Source organism: Macaca mulatta, chromosome 12 (genome assembly GCF_049350105.2).
Source record: "Macaca mulatta isolate MMU2019108-1 chromosome 12, T2T-MMU8v2.0, whole genome shotgun sequence".
NCBI lineage: Eukaryota > Metazoa > Chordata > Mammalia > Primates > Cercopithecidae > Macaca > Macaca mulatta.
This window is the reverse complement of record NC_133417.1, coordinates 82,421,042-82,439,872: the sequence shown is the minus strand read 5'-3', so window position 1 is coordinate 82,439,872 and position 18,831 is coordinate 82,421,042. Positions and strand designations below refer to the sequence as shown.

At 34.8% G+C, this 18,831-nt stretch overlaps 1 protein-coding gene across 6 annotated transcripts in view; it reads right to left on the bottom strand.

Annotated features, from left to right (window-relative positions):
- The window catches only part of AGPS (alkylglycerone phosphate synthase), a 160,850-nt gene that overhangs the window by 23,235 nt on the left and 118,784 nt on the right, over positions 1-18,831 (bottom strand). For all 6 annotated transcript variants that reach the window (XM_077957233.1, XM_015110421.3, XM_077957232.1 and 3 more), the window contains 4 exons: positions 17,488-17,557; positions 14,594-14,655; positions 8,831-8,920; positions 701-800 (listed from right to left, as the gene is read on the bottom strand). In XM_077957233.1, coding sequence (XP_077813359.1) covers positions 701-800; positions 8,831-8,920; positions 14,594-14,655; positions 17,488-17,557 — 322 coding nt within the window. The remainder of the gene's footprint in view (positions 1-700; positions 801-8,830; positions 8,921-14,593; positions 14,656-17,487; positions 17,558-18,831) is intronic.

Here is an 18,831-nt window from a genome sequence, read left to right as displayed (position 1 = left end):
AAAGGAGGCATAGGAGGAAGCCAACCAAACCTTTTCTATACTTTCAGTCTAAAAGTGTGCTACTGAAATTTGCTTTAGCAGGTGTGTAATGCAGTTAAAACAGTAGGACACCTGAGTTTTTAAGAAACCTCAGCTTCCTACAGGATCCTCCACACTCTAGTCTGTTTAACTCTAGGCATACTCATAATGAGAAATATTGGCTGTAAAGAGAAAGCTTTATAAAAATAAACAGTTTGACACTCTTTAAGAAAGTAATAGAAACTGCTAGCTAATGAACCCAAAGCACCCACTTACAGCTGTAGCATATAAAAAAATTACAAATCTAGAATGACATTACAACAACACAGACCAAAGGCATTGCTGACTTCAACAACCACCACCATGTGGAAATGAGTGCACTGTGAAAGTGATCTAGGATTCCTATATAGTCATATGAATTCCTAATTGTTATTTAATTTAATCAGCTATCATGTATTGTAACAACCAAAGAATCACAGACTAGGTGTACAGTACATTAATTTTAGACTCACAATTCAGTACACAAGTCAGGGAAACAAATATGCTTTTCATTTCTAAGGGTTAACAGCTAAGCAAACCATGTGTGATTAAAGAGACTCAAATTAAAACTCATAAATTGACAGTAAAATTTATTGAAATTAATCAATAGCTGTAAAAGCTATATGCAGGTATGCAAAATTACCTCAGTTTGTTCAAACACGGTCAGTGGGTCACTAATTCCCCTGTAGTTAAAGGCAAAATAGAAGTAGATACATGCACCTGCATCGTAAGTCTGCGTCACCCTAAAAAACAAACAAAATCCCCAAAGGGGCTTTAAGTTAAGTCAAATCAGATTTAACATCTAGAAACTTAAAGGCAAGACGACCCAAATGATTAGTTTAAGACATAATCTCAGTTTCTTCCCAGCCTCCTACTCCATGGAAGGAATACACATTGGCTTGCTTTAGAGTTGTCTGCCAAAACAAGTGAACTGAGGATGCAGTGCAAAACAAGAATTTTACCCTCATTGAAGTACCAATTTAGTCAATATTATAGGTACACATTCAATCTTTCTCATGTCTGTCCCATGTTACTAAAGCTTCTATTGGGAAATAACCCAAAAACTTTTACACATTGTATCAGCATTTTATGATGAAGTGCCATTTTCACTGATTTTATTATGTTACCTAGAAGTAATGAGAACTATCAGCAGCATGTGTGAAAACCATATATATAGTCAGGTAAGTATGAGTATTCATTGTTTTAAATTGCATAATCAAAATAACATTTAACAAAATTACTTAAAAACATACATATCCTGACAATAAAAGTAACACTAACTTTTTCTCTTTCTGCTATTTAACAAATTTTATGCACAATTAAGTTCTTTATGTGACTGGTATAAGACAAAATTTGAGGCACTTCCATACTACAAATAGCACAACTCCATTACTTTTCAGAGTGCGTTTTCCTGCCAAAGGACCACACAATGAGGTCCATATGTGCAAGTGAAAACTATATTTTGTACTGCCACAGTAAACAGATACGATGTAAAACATCTGCCCCTTGAAAAAGGCAAAATTAGACTCAAAACAAGAAACTTGGTTCCTTTCACTGGCTCCATCACTGCTGAGGATAGAACATGAAATGCATAGAATACATATGGACATGCAAACACTGACTAAAATCAATTTTCATTCTTTTAAAAATCTATATTGATAAAGTATGGGCAAATGATAATCTCTTCAAAGTACATTAAGTCCTCTTGTCAGAGGCGTGTGAACCAGAGCAACTGCATCTTAAACAGGAGCTGGGTAAAATGAGGCTGAAACCTACCTACTGGGCTGCATTCCTAGACGGTTAAGCCATTCTAAGTCACAGGATGAGATAGGAAGTCAGCACAAGATACAGGTCATAAAGACTTTGCTGATAAAACAGGTTGCAGTAAAGAAGCCAGTTAAATCCCACCAAAACCAAGATAGCCAGGAAAGTGACCTCTGGTCATCCTCACTGCTATACCTACACTCCCACCAGTGGCATGTCAGTTTACAAATGCCATGGCAACATCAGGAAGTTACCCTGTATGGTCTAAAAAGGGGAGGCATCACCCCTTGTTTAGCATATCATCAAGAAACAACCATAAAAATGGGCAATCAGCAGCCCTCAGTGCTGCTCTGTCTATGGAGTAGCCATTCTTTTATTCCTTTACTTTCTTAATAAACTTGTTTTCACTTTGCACTGTGGACTTGCCCTGAATTCTTTCTTGTATGAGATCCAAGAACCTTCTCTTGAGGTGTGGTTCATCCTGGGACCCCTTTCCTGTCACACTCTGGCAACAATACTATGAACTCATCATTTGTTTGGATTCTTCTGGCTCAACAGACTTAAAAGATTCTGGGTAGAAAAAAAGCACATCACTGCAGTTGAGACCAAAACAAGGACACTGTTCAGTTCTGGCTATAACTTTAAAAATAAATGACAACAGAATAAATATCATTAATTTTTTTTTCTACATAGATAATTTAAATGCACTAGAAGAAACTCTTCTAAGCTCTATATAGCCAAAATATGACATAGTCCAATTCATAGAGAATGACAAACAAGATTGAAGAACGCTGAGAGAACATAAAGACAGACACCATCAATTAGCTTATGCAGCTTAAAAATCAGTCTATACAAAGAATAAGAAAATTGGGATAGGTCAGATTGGGAAAAGTGTTCTACAAAGGCATACCTAAATGCAGACTGACAAAAAACCATAAGATTGTTCTAGGTAAAACAAAAGGCAATAATTACTAAGGTATAGGAGAAATCAACCAGGAGATAACAAATGAGAGTAAAAAAAGCTAGACATCCATAAGTAGAAGAACCAGATGGATAAAAAGATTAAGGGAACAAAGCAGGAAAAATGAGCTGAAAATAATCACAACTCTGACATCATTGGGAATAAGAAAAACCAAAGAACTTGAGGAAGAAACCAAGCTCAAAGGAGCAATGGCTGCCACTGCTGTGAAAGCTTGAGGAGACGTACCTTCACTCAGCACCAACTCTACAGAACACAGATCCTCTGTGGCACACAGACCTGCTTTTCTCTCTCCCTAGGCCTCATATCTTCTCACATGCTACTCACCTTGCCTCAATCACTGATTCTTCCTAAGTATGTGTGCCCATTTTCTTCCTCTTCAAAAACCTACTTTCCCAAGTCAAAAGGACACAGAAGCCAACTTAAAAACACTCCCAATAGCCACACTGGGAAAATCTGAGCAACAAAGTGAATAATGATAATAATGGCTGCATTCCAGAGAATAAAATGTCTATGAGTCCCTACTGATAGATTGATATATAGACAGATAGATAGTGGCAAGGGGTGGGGGGCGGGCAGAAAAGGAGAGGAGAGGAAAGCTCTTCTTTTTTTTTTTTTTTTGAGACGGAGTCTCGCTCTGTCGCCCAGGCTGGAGTGCAGTGGCCAGATCTCAGCTCACTGCAAGCTCCGCCTCCTGGGTTCTCGCCATTCTCCTGCCTCAGCCTCCCGAGTAGCTGGGACCACAGGCGCCGCCACCTCGCCCGGCTAATTTTTTTGTGTGTTTTTAGTAGAGACGGGGTTTCGCCGTGTTAGCCAGGATGGTCTCGATCTCCTGACCTTGTGATCCGCCCGTCTCGGCCTCCCAAAGTGCTGGGATTACAGGCTTGAGCCACCGCGCCCGGCCGGAAAGCTCTTCTTTACAGTGAATTGCAGTTGATAAATGTAAAATGAATGATTAAAATAGAAAATCACCATTTGCAAGTATCACAGTAATAACTGTTGTAATCAAGAATCAACAGTGGGATATTGATGTGATTAGGAGATGCTATAAGAAACAGGCTACTTGCATAGTCTCAAAGTTTCTCCCCATAAGGTTTATTTTTTTTTAATTTTTTAATTTTTTTGACACATAATGTCACTTTTGTTGCCCAGGCTGGAGTGTAGTGGCACAATCTTGGCTCACTGTAACCTCCACCTCCTGGGTTCAAGTGATTCTCCTGCCTCAGACTCCCGAATTGCTGGGATTACAGGCACCTGCCACCATGCCCACCTAATTTTTTTGTATTTTTAGTAGAGACAGGGTTTCATCATGTTAGCCAGGCTGGTCTCTAACTCCTGACCTCAAGTGATCCACCCACCTCAGCTTCCCAAAGTGCTGGTATTACAGGCGTGAGCTGTGCCCAGCCATAAGATGTTTTTTAAATACAATGGGAAAAAACAGTAATTGTAGAGTGGAGAAACCTGGCAGGTACCACCCTAACCAAGTAGTCTAAGTTAATGTCACCAATAATGAGACTTAACAATGTCATGTTTCTTCTGATATGATCTACCATGAAGAGCACTTCACTGTCACTTCTGTAGTAATCTTGCCAAAATGTGTAACTTAAATTTGATCACAAGAAAACACCAGACAAACCCAAACTGAGAGATGTTTTACAAGATAACTGGCCAGTATTCTTCAAATGTATGAAGGTTATGAAAGATAAAGATATCAGTGGGACAAATGATAAAGAAAGGTTTGTGAGTTAGGTAATCATATTGAAACAACACTAATTTTTTGGTTTTGATAATCATAGTAAAATTACATGAGATATTAGCACTTGAGGAAGATGAGTAAAAGGTTCACGGGAACTATTTGTACAATACTATTTTTTTTAAGTCTAGTTACACCTCCCCCAAAATTAGAAATTTAGAAGCAATGTAAATGTTTCTCCAATTGGCCCATCTCCATCAAGAGGGATTTTTTTTTTTTAAAATACGTATACTGCACTTAAAGTCAGTCTCTAAACAGACCAGATGAAATGTGGTGATCAGTTAAGTTTTCCAAACTCCCTCAAAGTTAAAAGAAATAAGTATGAGATATAATTAAAAACTAAGAAATGGGAGAAATGTCCAAATACCAAATATGATCAGACTGAGTCCAATATAGCCTCTTCACTAAGTTTACATTAATAATTAGTAAGCATTTGGAAAACAAATAGGATGATTGCACCAAATGCAGTGACACAGCCTTAAAATATTGTCTGTGACTCAATATTTATACATGTTGAATGTGTATATACAAAAGATATCAAGAATGTTAGATTATTAAATCATATATAAAATACATATCTGAGCTTTCAAAATGCAATTAGGAAAGCATTTAAAAGGGAGGTAAGGTAATCATAGTCAAATCTCCATATGCAATTTACAGAGGTTCCCACAAAGAATTTAATTTAACAGAAGGAGCAAATGTAGAGGAAATACTCTTTTTACTACACAATACAAATAGAATCTAATCTACAATTTTAATCGCCTTTTAGGCCAAATGTTAGGTGCCTCAGAACAGAAGAAATGAACTGTTTAACAATGCTACTGTCAATTTGCCAGCTGTGTTTCTCTTCTAGTGTTAATTCATCCTCATAAAAAAAGATCCTTTGAATATTTACATTTTAACTACCAGATACACAAAGTTTAAGAAACAACGGAGAACCATTTTAACTACAAGGGCACGATCATTAGGAATAACCTAATTCAAATAAAGTGTGAAGGATAAATGAATGAAACCAATTTGTAGAAATTAGTAAAATATATATCACTCATAAGGGAATCACTAACATTCATAAATAGATGTAACTAAACATTAATAGCGCATTATCATCTTTCAACATATCCAGGATCTATATATTACACAGTTCAGTTTTCAGTAGATGAACAGATTACTGAAGTCATAACAAAGCTTGATGGGCCTGATTGATTAGTATCTCAAACAAGTCCAAATAATGAAAAATACCTTTTGGAACACCTTAATTTGGGTCCATTTCAGAAAGTGACTTAGATCTAACACCTTTTACAACAGACCAACTCTATCATTTAAGACACTTAAACACTAACCTCTTCCAAAATCATCTGGACAAGTAATAGTGTGGTTGTCAAAGTCACTATAATATTCTTTAATTAAAAAAAATTTTTGGGCTCTATATTTTTTGGAGTACTTTATTTGTATTAGACTCAATGACTAGCAATTACTTCCCATACAACTTCTTCAGAAAAGTTTGGACTGGAATTTCTATTCCAATGTACAAAGTACATTTTAATGGACAAAAATGAAATAAATGAACTCAATAAATGTACCCTACACCTAAGTTATTTTTCTTAGGATCCTTGATTTTAAATAGATCCATAATTATTTTTAAATAACTTTGGAACAGCTTTGTAAAATGTTATTTCAACTTTGATTTTAGATATAGGGGGTCTATGTGCATGTTTGTTACCTAGGAATATTGCGTGATGCTGAGGTTTGGAGTATGGATCCTATCACCCAGGTAGCAAGCATAGCACCTGATAAAAAACTGGTTTAAAAAATACATCTCACATATTCAACATAGAATAATCTCCTTAGCCACTACTACGCAGGTCAAATCAAACTAAACTGAAATCAAATTCCAATTAAATGTTAGTTTAATCAAGTATGAGCCATAAGAACTACAAAAGTCTTATTTACCAAAGCCATTCAAGTAACTAGGCTTTGCATATTCTAACTGGTTTTATAAGATGGTCACAGAAACCAAACATATCAGCTTTTATAGGAAAACCATTCTTTTTTTTTTATTTTATTTTTATTATTGTACTTTAAGTTCTAGGGTACATGTGGATAACGTGCAGGTTTGTTACGTATGTATACTTGTGCCATGTTGGCGTGCTGCACCCATCAACTCGTCAGCACCCATCAACTCATCATTTACATCAGGTATAACTCCCAATGCAATCCCTCCCCCCTCCCCCCTCCCCATGATAGGCCCCGGTGTGTGATGTTCCCCTTCCCGAGTCCAAGTGATCTCATTGTTCAGTTCCCACCTATGAGTGAGAACATGCGGTGTTTGGTTTTCTCTTCTTGCGATAGTTTGCTAAACCATCATTCTCAGGAAAACCATTCTTAAAACACAGCTACTTAATAAAAACGACATATGGCCAATTCAGTCTAAATAAACTAATTCTACCGATCAACAATACAGAATGAATATTCTTAGGCCTTATGAATACATTCTGAAGAACCTAGATTTAAGTGTAATTACAGAATGTGCCCTAAGGCAGAATATTTTACGTCCTAATCATTTTCCATAGGTAGCGGTTTATCACAATAGTTTCATAATGTTACAGCAGGGGTGGGGTTCTTAAGAGATGTTGAACAGGAACTGGGGACAGAAGGAAGAAGGGGGAAGGGTAAAATCTATTAAGTTACCATTTGACAAAACAAAGGAATAAAAATTTCTCAACTACACAAGAATAGATTTGATTACCTAAAATGTTTCAAAATCTAATGGTAACAAATAGCTTTTGGATTATTATGTCTGATTTGTTTTCAGGATAACAATAAAAGAGAGCTGACTGTCTGCTAAAAGACTGGACTATCAAGAGAAAAATGAAGCATCAGTTTGAGTTGATAATACAAATATAAAAATTTTTTTCTTAGATTTTAAGGACTTTAAGATAAAAGGTGCATTGTTAAAGATACCCCAAAATTTAAAATAAACTAAAAGTAACATGACATTCTTACACCCACTATGTCAACATTAGCTTAATCCCATTGTAAGCTTTTTACTACACAGAACAAGACCTCTCTTTGCCCTTCCTTCAGATATCTCGAATGCCCAGCAAATAATCTCTAAAATCTACTTTTTCAGCTTTTATAATCTCTGATCCTATCCTCAGTGTACCTGTTTAAAATACGTTAATACACAGATGACTAGGTACTTTCTGCAAGGCTTGTTAAACCTGGACAGTCTCTCCCACACAGAAGCAGAAACGACTACTTTAAGGAGATCCAAACGACTACTTTAAGGAGATCCGTTTGATTGAAATGAACATTTAAGGTGTAAGGAAGATGCTTTCCTCAGATCTCATGTTAGAATTTTACTTTCTTACCATGCAGAAGCACAATTTAGCAAATTCTAAAGGGTATCTCTTCCCAATGGGAACAATAAGGAAAACTAAGAAACACAACACTAGTACTAGGAAAGTACAAGATAAGACAATGGAAAAGACAAAGAAAAGACAAAAACAAAAACACACACACACACAAAATTAGCAGTTTAAAGAATACAGAAATATTTCTAGTCTTGGAAAACAAATATATGCAAATTATCATGCTACAAGGAGCAAGAAAGCTTAATAATTGAATGCCTTAATGAGGACTTGTCATTGGAAAGGAAAGGCAAATATACAAATTTTCCTTACTAATACTAGCATGGATTATCTACCTCAAGCTTAATGTAATTATGTCACAACAATACTATAGCATTTATATAGCTCTTCAGAACCTAACAGTTTTTTCATATGCTTTCTCATTTCATTTTCACAACAGTCCCATCGAGAAATGGCATTACCACTATTTTACTGATAATATTAGAGTTTGAAGAGATTAAATTACCAGTAAACAACAAAACACTGCCTTCACTCTTCAGCGTCATGTTGAGTATGTATATAATTTATAATTTCTTGACTATATAATTTATAGTTTCAGTGAGTAGAGTAGTCCTCTTCTTTTTCCAGGAGTCCAGACACCTGGCTCTTCACTGCCATGCCATCCAGATGGCGGGGAATGCTTACTCACAGAAGGGTATCCTACTCCTAAAAGGCTCAGGACTGCTGTAAAATTCCAGTGGCACAATCCTAACAAGGTGGTAAGTGAATGTTAGGAAAGCTGGCCAAATGTAACAGACTGAAGCTTTTTCTCAGCTGGAAAATTATATTTCCCCCACTGATTAAAAAACAAAACAAAACATTTTTTTTTTCAGAATACGAAATATAAGAACAATTTTTAAAACTTACCTGCATGTAGAAAAAGGAGCAAACTGTACACCCTTCTCTTTGCATTCCCTTGTTATTCTTTCTTTTACATTTCTACAGAGATCTACCACTCTAAAAAAAGATAAATGAATACAATATTAAGTTTTCAAGTGAAAACTACACAAATGCTAATAAATATTGGTTAATCTGGCATCATTCAAGTCTGACATTTTCTTAGCTAAAGCTTTCTTAGTTGTTCTTTCAAGAATGGAAAAGAGCCCTGATCCCTCAACTTGAGCCCTCCATTCCTAACTTTAAAAAGAGGAAAGTTTTTTCTTTTTTTGACTTAAGGAAAACAAAGTCACAAGAACATACTCAAGTCTCCTGAATGCAGTTTCCTACACTTAGGAAAGCCTGACATCAAAATCAACTTAATTATAAGATTTTAAGAGCTTTAAAAAAAGCTATAAAGAAGATGTTAATGAAAATTCAATTCTAGGTTATATGAATACCAATCTTTACCCATGTCTAAGAAGTTTTCCTTAATTTAGAAATAACTCAGTCTGGGTACAGTGGCTCAGAACTGCTATCCCAGCACTTTGGGAAGCTGAGGCCGGAGGACTGCTTGAGCCCAGGAGTTTGAGACTGGCCTGGGCAACAGTGAGATCCTATCTCTACAAAATATTTAAAAATTACCCAGGCATGGTGGCACACACCTGTAGTCCCAGCTAGTCAGGAGGCTGAGGTGGGAGAATCACTGGAGTTCAGGAGGGCAGGACTACAGTGAGCCATGGTTGTGCCACTGCACTCCAGTCTGGGTAACAGAGTAAGACTCTGTCTCAAATAAAATAATAATAATAATAATAATAATAATAATTCAATTAATAATCATGATGTTACTAGCCTAGGCAATATAGTGAGACCTTGTCTCTACTAAAAATAAAAAAACTTAGTTGGGCAAGGTGGCACATGCCTGTAATACCAGCTACTTGGGAGGCTGAGGCAGGAGGACTGCTTGAGCCTGGGAGGTTGAGGTTGCAGTGAGCCAACATCACACTACTGCACTCCAGCCTGGGCAACAGAGCAAGGCAGTCTTTCAAAGGAAATTATAATCATGATGTTATATCAAATGTTCGATAGTTTATTCTCAAACTGAAATCCAATTTGACACAGATCTATTGAAGACAAACTGCGAAAGATCTATTGAATACAAACTGTGTAAAGTATTAATGTGCTATGCTGGACTATTTGTTACTAAAAGTCCCATTTTATTCCCCAATAAATATCCTGGCCACATAATGACACTGATTCTGTGTCTTAAACCTTGATTTGTTTAGCATCATGAGACCTGAAATACCAGAAAAACTCAAAAGGTTGGCTTATCTCTAGTCTCATGACACAGACTTGACTGTATGAGAACCAATTTGATAAAAAAGTAGCATTTAAACAGATCATACTTTTAAAAATAAAGTTATCCATATTGCCAATAAGAACAAACAGTATATGATTAAAATATAAACACAAAAAGGGCTTTAGTGTCTTCTTAGCATGTCAAATTTTTTATTTTTATGAATATAGAATCTGCAAATTTTATAAATTCTAATTTTATAAAACAATGTTCTTAAGTTAAATTCTTTAATTTATGAGAGTTGCAGGTATACATGATTTATCAATGTTATCTATGTATCACTTATGCATAGAGGTATAGAATGGCAAGGATGCACGTTTGAAAAAATATCTCATAAAACATTTAGATGACCGATATTTAATATGTCTTTATTTTGAATATATACCTTATAAAACAAATCTTTAAATATAAATAAAATCTATTAAGCTTTAACATTTATAAGAGTTAATGAATATTACAAAATTTATAAAAGTAGTAAGTTCTTTTTTTTTTGGAATAAGTTCTTTATGTTGGCTCTAGAAAATGAAATTTAAGTGCTACAGCTAAGTAGTCTAAAAAAAACTAAGAATACAATCATCTGCTGTAACAGTCCTTTGCAAGTTATGCCACTGTGTGAACTGCATTTCAGTTTACATGCACTTAAATGTATCCAATCATCTCAAATACAACAGTAAACAGGAAAATATTAAGAGCTCCTTATATCTAAACCCTCATTGATAGATCAATAAAGAAAAGAAGATGGAGAAAGGACTGGACTGAACAGTTATAACCCGCAATGGGACACTTCCAGTAAATAATTTTTAGGGAAAGGTTTCTGAAAGTGTTCGCTCACAGAACTTGATCAAAGGCAAACACAGTCCACTTGGATCAACCCTTTTATAGGACAGAAACATAACAGCATACTTTCAAATTCTAACTTATTAGCAAATTTAACACTTGACCATTTCATCCCTGAAAAAAACTTCCCTGGGGCTTTTTTATATCATTGGAATAATATCTACATCCTCTAGATGTAGATATTATTATTATACCTATTATTATTATATCTACATCCTCTAGATATTATTATTCAATACACTTTGCTACTTTTTGTGGTTCAAGACCAGCCTAGGCAACAAATGAGACCTCATCTCTACAAACAAAACAAGTTAGCCAGGCACGGTGATGTGTACCTGGGATCCTAGCTAGCTAGGAGGCCAAGATGGGAGAATTGCTTGAGCCCAGGTAGTTAAGGCTGCAGTGAGCCGTGATAGTGTCACTGCACTCTGGCCTGGGTGACAGAGGGAGACCCCATCTCAAAAAAAACAAACAAACATTTTTTTAGAAATCTCCAACCCTTAAGATACCTATTTTCATAGACTGTAATCTCAAATTATTCCCAAGCTCATTCATAAGAATCTATGAAGAATATTCATTGAGAACCTAATAGGTGCGGCCATTGTGGTAGGGATGGGATGGAACACAACAGGATGGGACACTTAGGAATACACAAAAACTAGTATGACCAATAATCCCTTAAGTGGACTATATATGAAAAAGCCAATAATCTAATAATGTGTGAAAGTTAAAGACCCTGATCCCATGGGCTACTGCAAACATGGCCTCTAGCTAAAGGTTTGAAAGAAAAAGAAAATTGCTAAATGGTTGTCAGCAAGTAAATTTTACATAAAAATGTAGTTGCCTTCTATTAATATTATTTATTAAAACTTCAGCTGAAGAAATTGTTTTAAAGGTAAACAAATGTGTAACTGCATAAAACAGAAATTAGCAGTGTGTCAATTAAATAAATATGCAAGTATATATAAAGAATAGATAAAGAGAAATAAAAAAAATTGCACACTATTAGCTTCCACAGTTGGAATAAAAAAACAAGATGTCAATCATCAGTACTAACTGATGACAAGGAAATTCATTAACTCTTAAGAGGTAGCATTGCGGCCGGGCGCGGTGGCTCAAGCCTATAATCCCAGCACTTTGGGAGGCCGAGACGGGCGGATCACAAGGTCAGGAGATCGAGACCATCCTGGCTAACCCGGTGAAACCCCGTCTCTACTAAAAAATACAAAAAACTAGCCGGGCGAGGTGGCGGGCGCCTGTAGTCCCAGCTACTCGGGAGGCTGAGGCAGGAGAATGGCATAAACCCAGGAAGCGGAGCTTGCAGTGAGCTGAGATCCGGCCACTGCACGGCAGCCTGGGCGACAGAGCGAGACTCCGTCTCAAAAAAAAAAAAGAGGTAGCATTGCACTCCCTCACTGTCCCAGTGCTATGGACTGAATGTTTGCGTCCCTCTCAAAATTCATATATTGAAATCCGAAGCCCCAGTTAGATGGTATTAGAAGGTGAGGGCTTTGGGTGGTCATTAGGTTATGAGGGTGGAGCTGCATGAATGGGATTAGTGCTTTATAAAAAGATATGAGAGGGCTTGTTTTCTCTCTCTCTCTGCTTTTCTCCAGGTGAAGATATTAAGAAGATGGCCATCTATAAAACCAGGAAGAAGGCCTTCAACAAAACCCCAACCATGTTAACATCCTGATCTCAGACTCCAAACCTCCAGAACTGTAAGAAATAATTGTTTCTTGTCTAAGAACATTTAAGCTACCCAGTCTAAGGTGCTCTGTTTAGCAAGCCAAACTGGCTAAGATACCCAAGGAGAGGAATTAAACACTAAAATGGTCTTAGATGCATTAAAAGGCTTTCCCTCAACTTTTCAAGTCCCTTGTATAGTGTTGTATTTGCAGGGACGGGTTGTTTCGGGGTTTCTTTTGGTTTTTCCTGCCAGGTAGATAGAACTGACATAGAGAAAGGGCTGGAGAGAGATTCTGTTTGCGTAAACTAGTCCTGTGGAAAAAACCAAGCTCCATTAGAACGTCTGCCTTACTGGTTTCCCCAGGGAAGGAAAAATATGTTTCCACCCTTTTTTCTAAGTGTTTGTCTTTAGTTTTGATTTTGGAAAAATGTTAAGCATTTTTTTTAGTTAAAAATAAAAACGAATTTCATACTAAAAAAATTAATAAATTAATTTTTTAAAAAAGGTCTTTGAGACCACTATGAATAGCTGCCAAACTATTTCTACTACTCAAAGGCTAATGACTTGATACTTTTTTTTATTCAAAGGATTTATTCCCCTTGTTAAAATTTAGCATCAACATTTGTGAATAACATTTCAACTTGAGAAAGCGGATTTAAAAAAAAAATTGTGAATGACAGAGTGATAGTATAATATAAACGGGGTTACTAGCTAACAACGCATGGAATATGAACACCAATGTACTAACTCAGTAGACAGTGACTGCATGTAGAAAAGTAAAAAGTTTTCTGGCGGAAAAAAGAGAGATTGGAAGAAACCAAAATATTAAGACATGGAACCTAAGAAGTAGATTCACAGGGATTTGTTATGTCCTATACACTTCATTGCAGATTTAAAGTGTTTTATCAGTTTTATAAAGAAAAGTAAAATATCAGTATGCTAGAAACAAATAAAAATATACAGGTTGAATATCCTGCAAAATCCAAAATGTGAAATGCTCCCAAATCCTAAAGTTTTTGAGTACCAACATGATGATCAAAAGAAATGCTCCAGTGATTTCTAGTGAAATTTCCAGGGATGGAATGCTCAACTGGTAAATATATAATACAAATATCCTGAAATCTCAAACACTTCTGGTCCCAAGCATTCTGAATAAGGGATTGTATAGACAATCTCTTTGAGAATTTTTTTTTATTACTGAATGAGTTATAATAAAACTCGCAGGTCTATTAATAAACCATTTCACATTCCCTAATCAGTTTTTATTAATTCACTAACCAATACTGTATGTATGTATTTCCAGTAAAGAAACCCTTCTAAAATCTATTTCCATTTATCTTATTTGGGTCATTTCCTAAAATATGCTCCAGTATCAACATTTTGCTTAAATTTAAAAATAGAAATTGTACGTAATTTCCTGAACTAAATTTCCTTTATAAATCACTTAAATTCCCATTTTTACACATACAAATATCAAAAACTAAATAACATTATGAAGGACAGTTAACTAGTTTTGTACTTTGGGAGGAGTTTTTTGAGAATACTTAAGCAATATTAATCACTTAAGAATTTAAGTCAAAGCTAGGTATAACCTAGTAACACAGAGCATTCAATAACATTCTTCAAAATGTAAACTTCAACAATACCTTCGTTCTTTGGATCACAAATTTTCTTCAACTCCCTCCACCCAGTAAAACACTTGAAAATATGGCATTCTGATGAATACATTAATTTAAATAAAAGTAGCTGCCTTGTCTCAATGTTTCTTCATAAAATGTTTTACACTTACATATTCACACACAAAGAAACATTACTTCAAGCAATTCATATCGCATATTTGAATAATATCAGGCATTTTATTGTATTTTACCTGTCCCAAGGAGCAGAGGTCTCAAAAGATTCTCCTAATACATAGTATTCCAAAGCCAAGTCCTATTAAGACACAAACAGAAAAATCAAGAAACTACAACAGATGCAGAAGAATCAATAACACTGTTAGTCTTTCATATTCATTGTTAGTATCACATGCTTCTAATTTAACATCATCTGCTCTTTACTCTCCACCTCATAAGAGTACTGAAAAGTTGTCCCTGGAGTGAGATGCAGCCTCGATAACTAAAGGAACCTTGGCTGTCCTATTCTCCTCTGTATCCTTGGCACCAGGCAGAGTGCCTGACTCAGGGTAAGAACTCAAATTTATTTCTTTAGTGAATGGAGTTTCTATCCAGGAACAGTCTATGTACATGCAGAGAATACTGACAGAATAGAATTATAGTGGCATAAATAGTAAATTAACCAATAACGAAAATTAGTCAAGATCAAAGGAGCAGGAAGATCAAGAAGTGGGGGACGGCGGGGAAGGTATTTAGAAGGAGGAGATTTTTTTTCTTAAAATCAACTTCTCTTTAAAAACAAATTTAGAAAATATAGTAATATAGTGCATCTATCTGAAGTGACAGAATACATCAAACATCTGGAGGCACTTCTACTAGGAAAATATTCTATATTAAAAACAAATTTAGAAAATATAGTAATATAGTGCATCTATCTGAAGTGACAAAATAGATCAAACATCTGGAGGCACTTCTACTAGGAAAATATAGTATAGAGGATGTAATATTCATATTACAAGTAACTTATAATACTTAAATTTCTTTACCCAGAGCAAAATTGATTTATCATCAAAGTTGGAAAGAAAGCTTCATAAGCCACCAGAGAAGTCTAGAGATTTGAAAGAAAGTTTTATAAGGCAGAAAACTCAACATATGTTAAGTTTTCACTTCAAGTAAAATGAGTCATTTCAACCCACCTGTGGTTGGGGGAAAAAAAAATCCCCAAATTACTGATCTGATCTAAAACATGTTTTCCTCTAATGCACTCATTTATTCAGTAAAAATATATTTGGAGACAATGGTATTAACCATTGTAAAACTTACAAAAACATAAAACATGTAACCCCGGGGTGGGGGGGGGGTACAATCTCTAACTTGCTTTTGACTCAGTTTTAACATTAACTAGAACCTTAAAAATTAAGATAGATACTCCAAATTGTGCCTATGCTGTACTTGATAGTTATATTTCATTTTCTAGAATTCTGAATTCAGTATTATGGGGAAAAGGCCAATATCCTCAGAGAAAATGCCTAACAAACAACATTTTATGTATATTCAAAATGCTTATTTTGGGAAGAAACTATGATACTGACAGCCTATAAAGGTAGATATTATTTACAATATCTACAATCATCTATTACCTTTCATGATCAGTACATCTTTTTTTTTTTCCTTTGTTTGTTTGTTTTCTTTTTTTTTGAGATGGAGTTTCGCTCACTGCCCAGGCTGGAGTGCAGTGGCGCGATCTTGGCTCACTGCAACCTCCGCCTCCTGGGTTCAAGTGATTCTCCTGCCTCAGCCTCCCGAGTAGCTGGGATTACAGGCATGCATCACCACACCTGGCTAATTTTGTATTTTCATTAGAGATGGGGTTTCTCCATGTTGGTCAGGCTGATCTCGAACTCCTGACCTCAGGTGATCCACCTTCCTCGGCCTCCAAAGTGCTGGGATTACAGGCGTGAGCCACCATGCCCGGCCCAATCAGTACATCTCTTAATCAAAATTTCTAAAATGCTGAACAGGCAATAAATATACTTTTACTTATCATCATCACTGTGGGGGCAGGGGACAAAAGAGGAGGACTATATGCTTCAAATTCACTGCAATTTAAAATTCAGATTTTAGCTAGGATTAAATTTTTGCTAAAATGAGAACATAATAATTCAGCTTTTTTTAGAGAAGTAAATACATGTTGAATATAAGCTTACAACAATTGTTGTGTATACGGTTCAAAATTTCCAAGAGAAAAATTAGTAAATTTAGTATTTGGAGGTGATGGATATCCCAATCCTGATTCAATCTTTACGTATCATATGAAGCTATCAAAATATCATACGTACCCTGAAAGTATGTACATCTATTATGTATAAATTTCCAAAAAACTTTATGATTAAAAAAAGAAAGTTGAGTATTTGTGGAAACCAAATTCTCAATAGGATATCTGAAAAAACGACTTTTTAGAATAAGATCATTCAAATTAAGTAAACAGGAAAAATTAAAAAAAAAAAACAGTAACCCCAGCAACAGCAGAAAGCAATCAAGAAATCTGAATTTGTTACAACCAAAGTAGAAAAAAAAAACTAAACTGAAAAAATAAAATTTCAAAAGAACAATTTCATATCAGTAAATACAGCAGATTGAGATAAGACAATTTCAGTATATCATAAGTAGGACATCTAGAATTAGAAACATTTGAGTGCTCAAGCACACATAATTATTTCTTTAATTCCATAATCATCATCAGTGAACAAATAACTACATCAAGTTAAATATCAAAATTTTAAAACAGTTAAAAGATTTACACATCATTAAAACAGATTATTAAGTGAAGAATGTTCCTAAGTAAAACAGCTTGATTTTAACCAAATAATGTTATGAACGGTATGCTCAACTTTTAAACAGAGAAAGGCTCCATTCTTTTAAAGAGCAGAAAGACATTAAATCATCTTTAACTTCTTCAAGAGCATATGGAGAAGGTTTAAATGGGCTTCTGAAGATTTGTAGCTAAAACAAGGTTCATGTAAAATGATATGCTAAATTACAGTAGCTTAAAATTTTTAAAAATAGGGAAGACAATTGCATTCACTCAAAGTAAGAAAAAGTATTGTTTGCAACATAAATTAAGTGGCAAGGGAAATATGATATAACTTACTCGAATGTATGCAATGACATAGGTCAGCAAATAACCTCTCTGTCCATTATCTTCTCCAGCTGCCAACCCACTGTAATTAAAGAATAAACTGTTAATTTCAAATCAACTATTAAAAATATATAAAACTAACCAAACGGATATGATACCTCAAGACAACTGCTTAACAGATTAACATATATTACACTGCATTTCATTTTTATCTTAATCTTATTTATCATAAATGTATCAAAAAGCTGCCAAGAGAATAAGTTTGAATAACAAAAATCTGAAAACACTTTTAATATTTGTTTCATCTTAATTTCAAACTTTTATTCACCAAATAAAATTGACTCATAAACTCAACTACGTCTACCCATATTCACAAAAGAGCACAAAAAGAATTAACTATGAGAAACAAACAAGCTGAAATAATCTTCACACAAGTAATCTTATGTTATTTATCATATTCTTACTCATATATTCATATGTTATTATTGTCTTACTCATATTTGAAGAAATGTGACGACTGACTAGGAACTCCTCAATACGGAGAAGCTTCCAGAATACATGAACACATAGTATTTGGAATGTTAGATGTGGTGTTTATTTTATGAAATTTATGATTTAAATGAGAGACAAAACATATTTACATAGAAATATTTTATAAAGTAATGTATAAACAAATACAAGACCAACACAGGTAAGTTATTACTATGAACATATAAACTATCTCTTTCAATTTGAAAATTTCATCCATAGAAATTGTATGTGATGATCTAGTTAGAATTAATCCCATATGACATATAATTTAGTCCAAGTACTCTTGTTTGTAAAAGTTATTCTTATTTTAAAAGACAATGAATGAATACTGTTTTTCTACTACTGTTAGTAAATAGTTTTTAATTATGCTTTTTCCATTATCATACAGAAATTAAAATTTTAACTTTGGTCAACTAAAGGAAAAATTGTTTATCTTATGGCCTCAATTAACACCTCATAATTAAATATTTTCTTCTTCTGAAGTTGTGTTGAATTTGGTAGTAAGTAAATACTACAATGTAGATGTACTCTTGTTCTGTACAAATACTGTAAGATAATTTCAGGCTAAGTGGGCTAAATCAAAATTTCCTGACTTGCCATTATAGGTAGATGGTGTTATCCAAAAGAAGTGGCAAAGATTTGATATAAGCAGCTCTAGTCTAGAACTACTTGAGAATGGGGTATAACAAAAAAAATGAAGGGGACTATTTGTATTAGAATGTTAATGAGCAAAGAAGATAAAACTTCGGTCAAGCAGCTGAAAGTGAGAAGAAGAGAAAGAACGCAATTCTGAGTTGGATGTGAGGTTGGAGGTAGAAAGCCAAA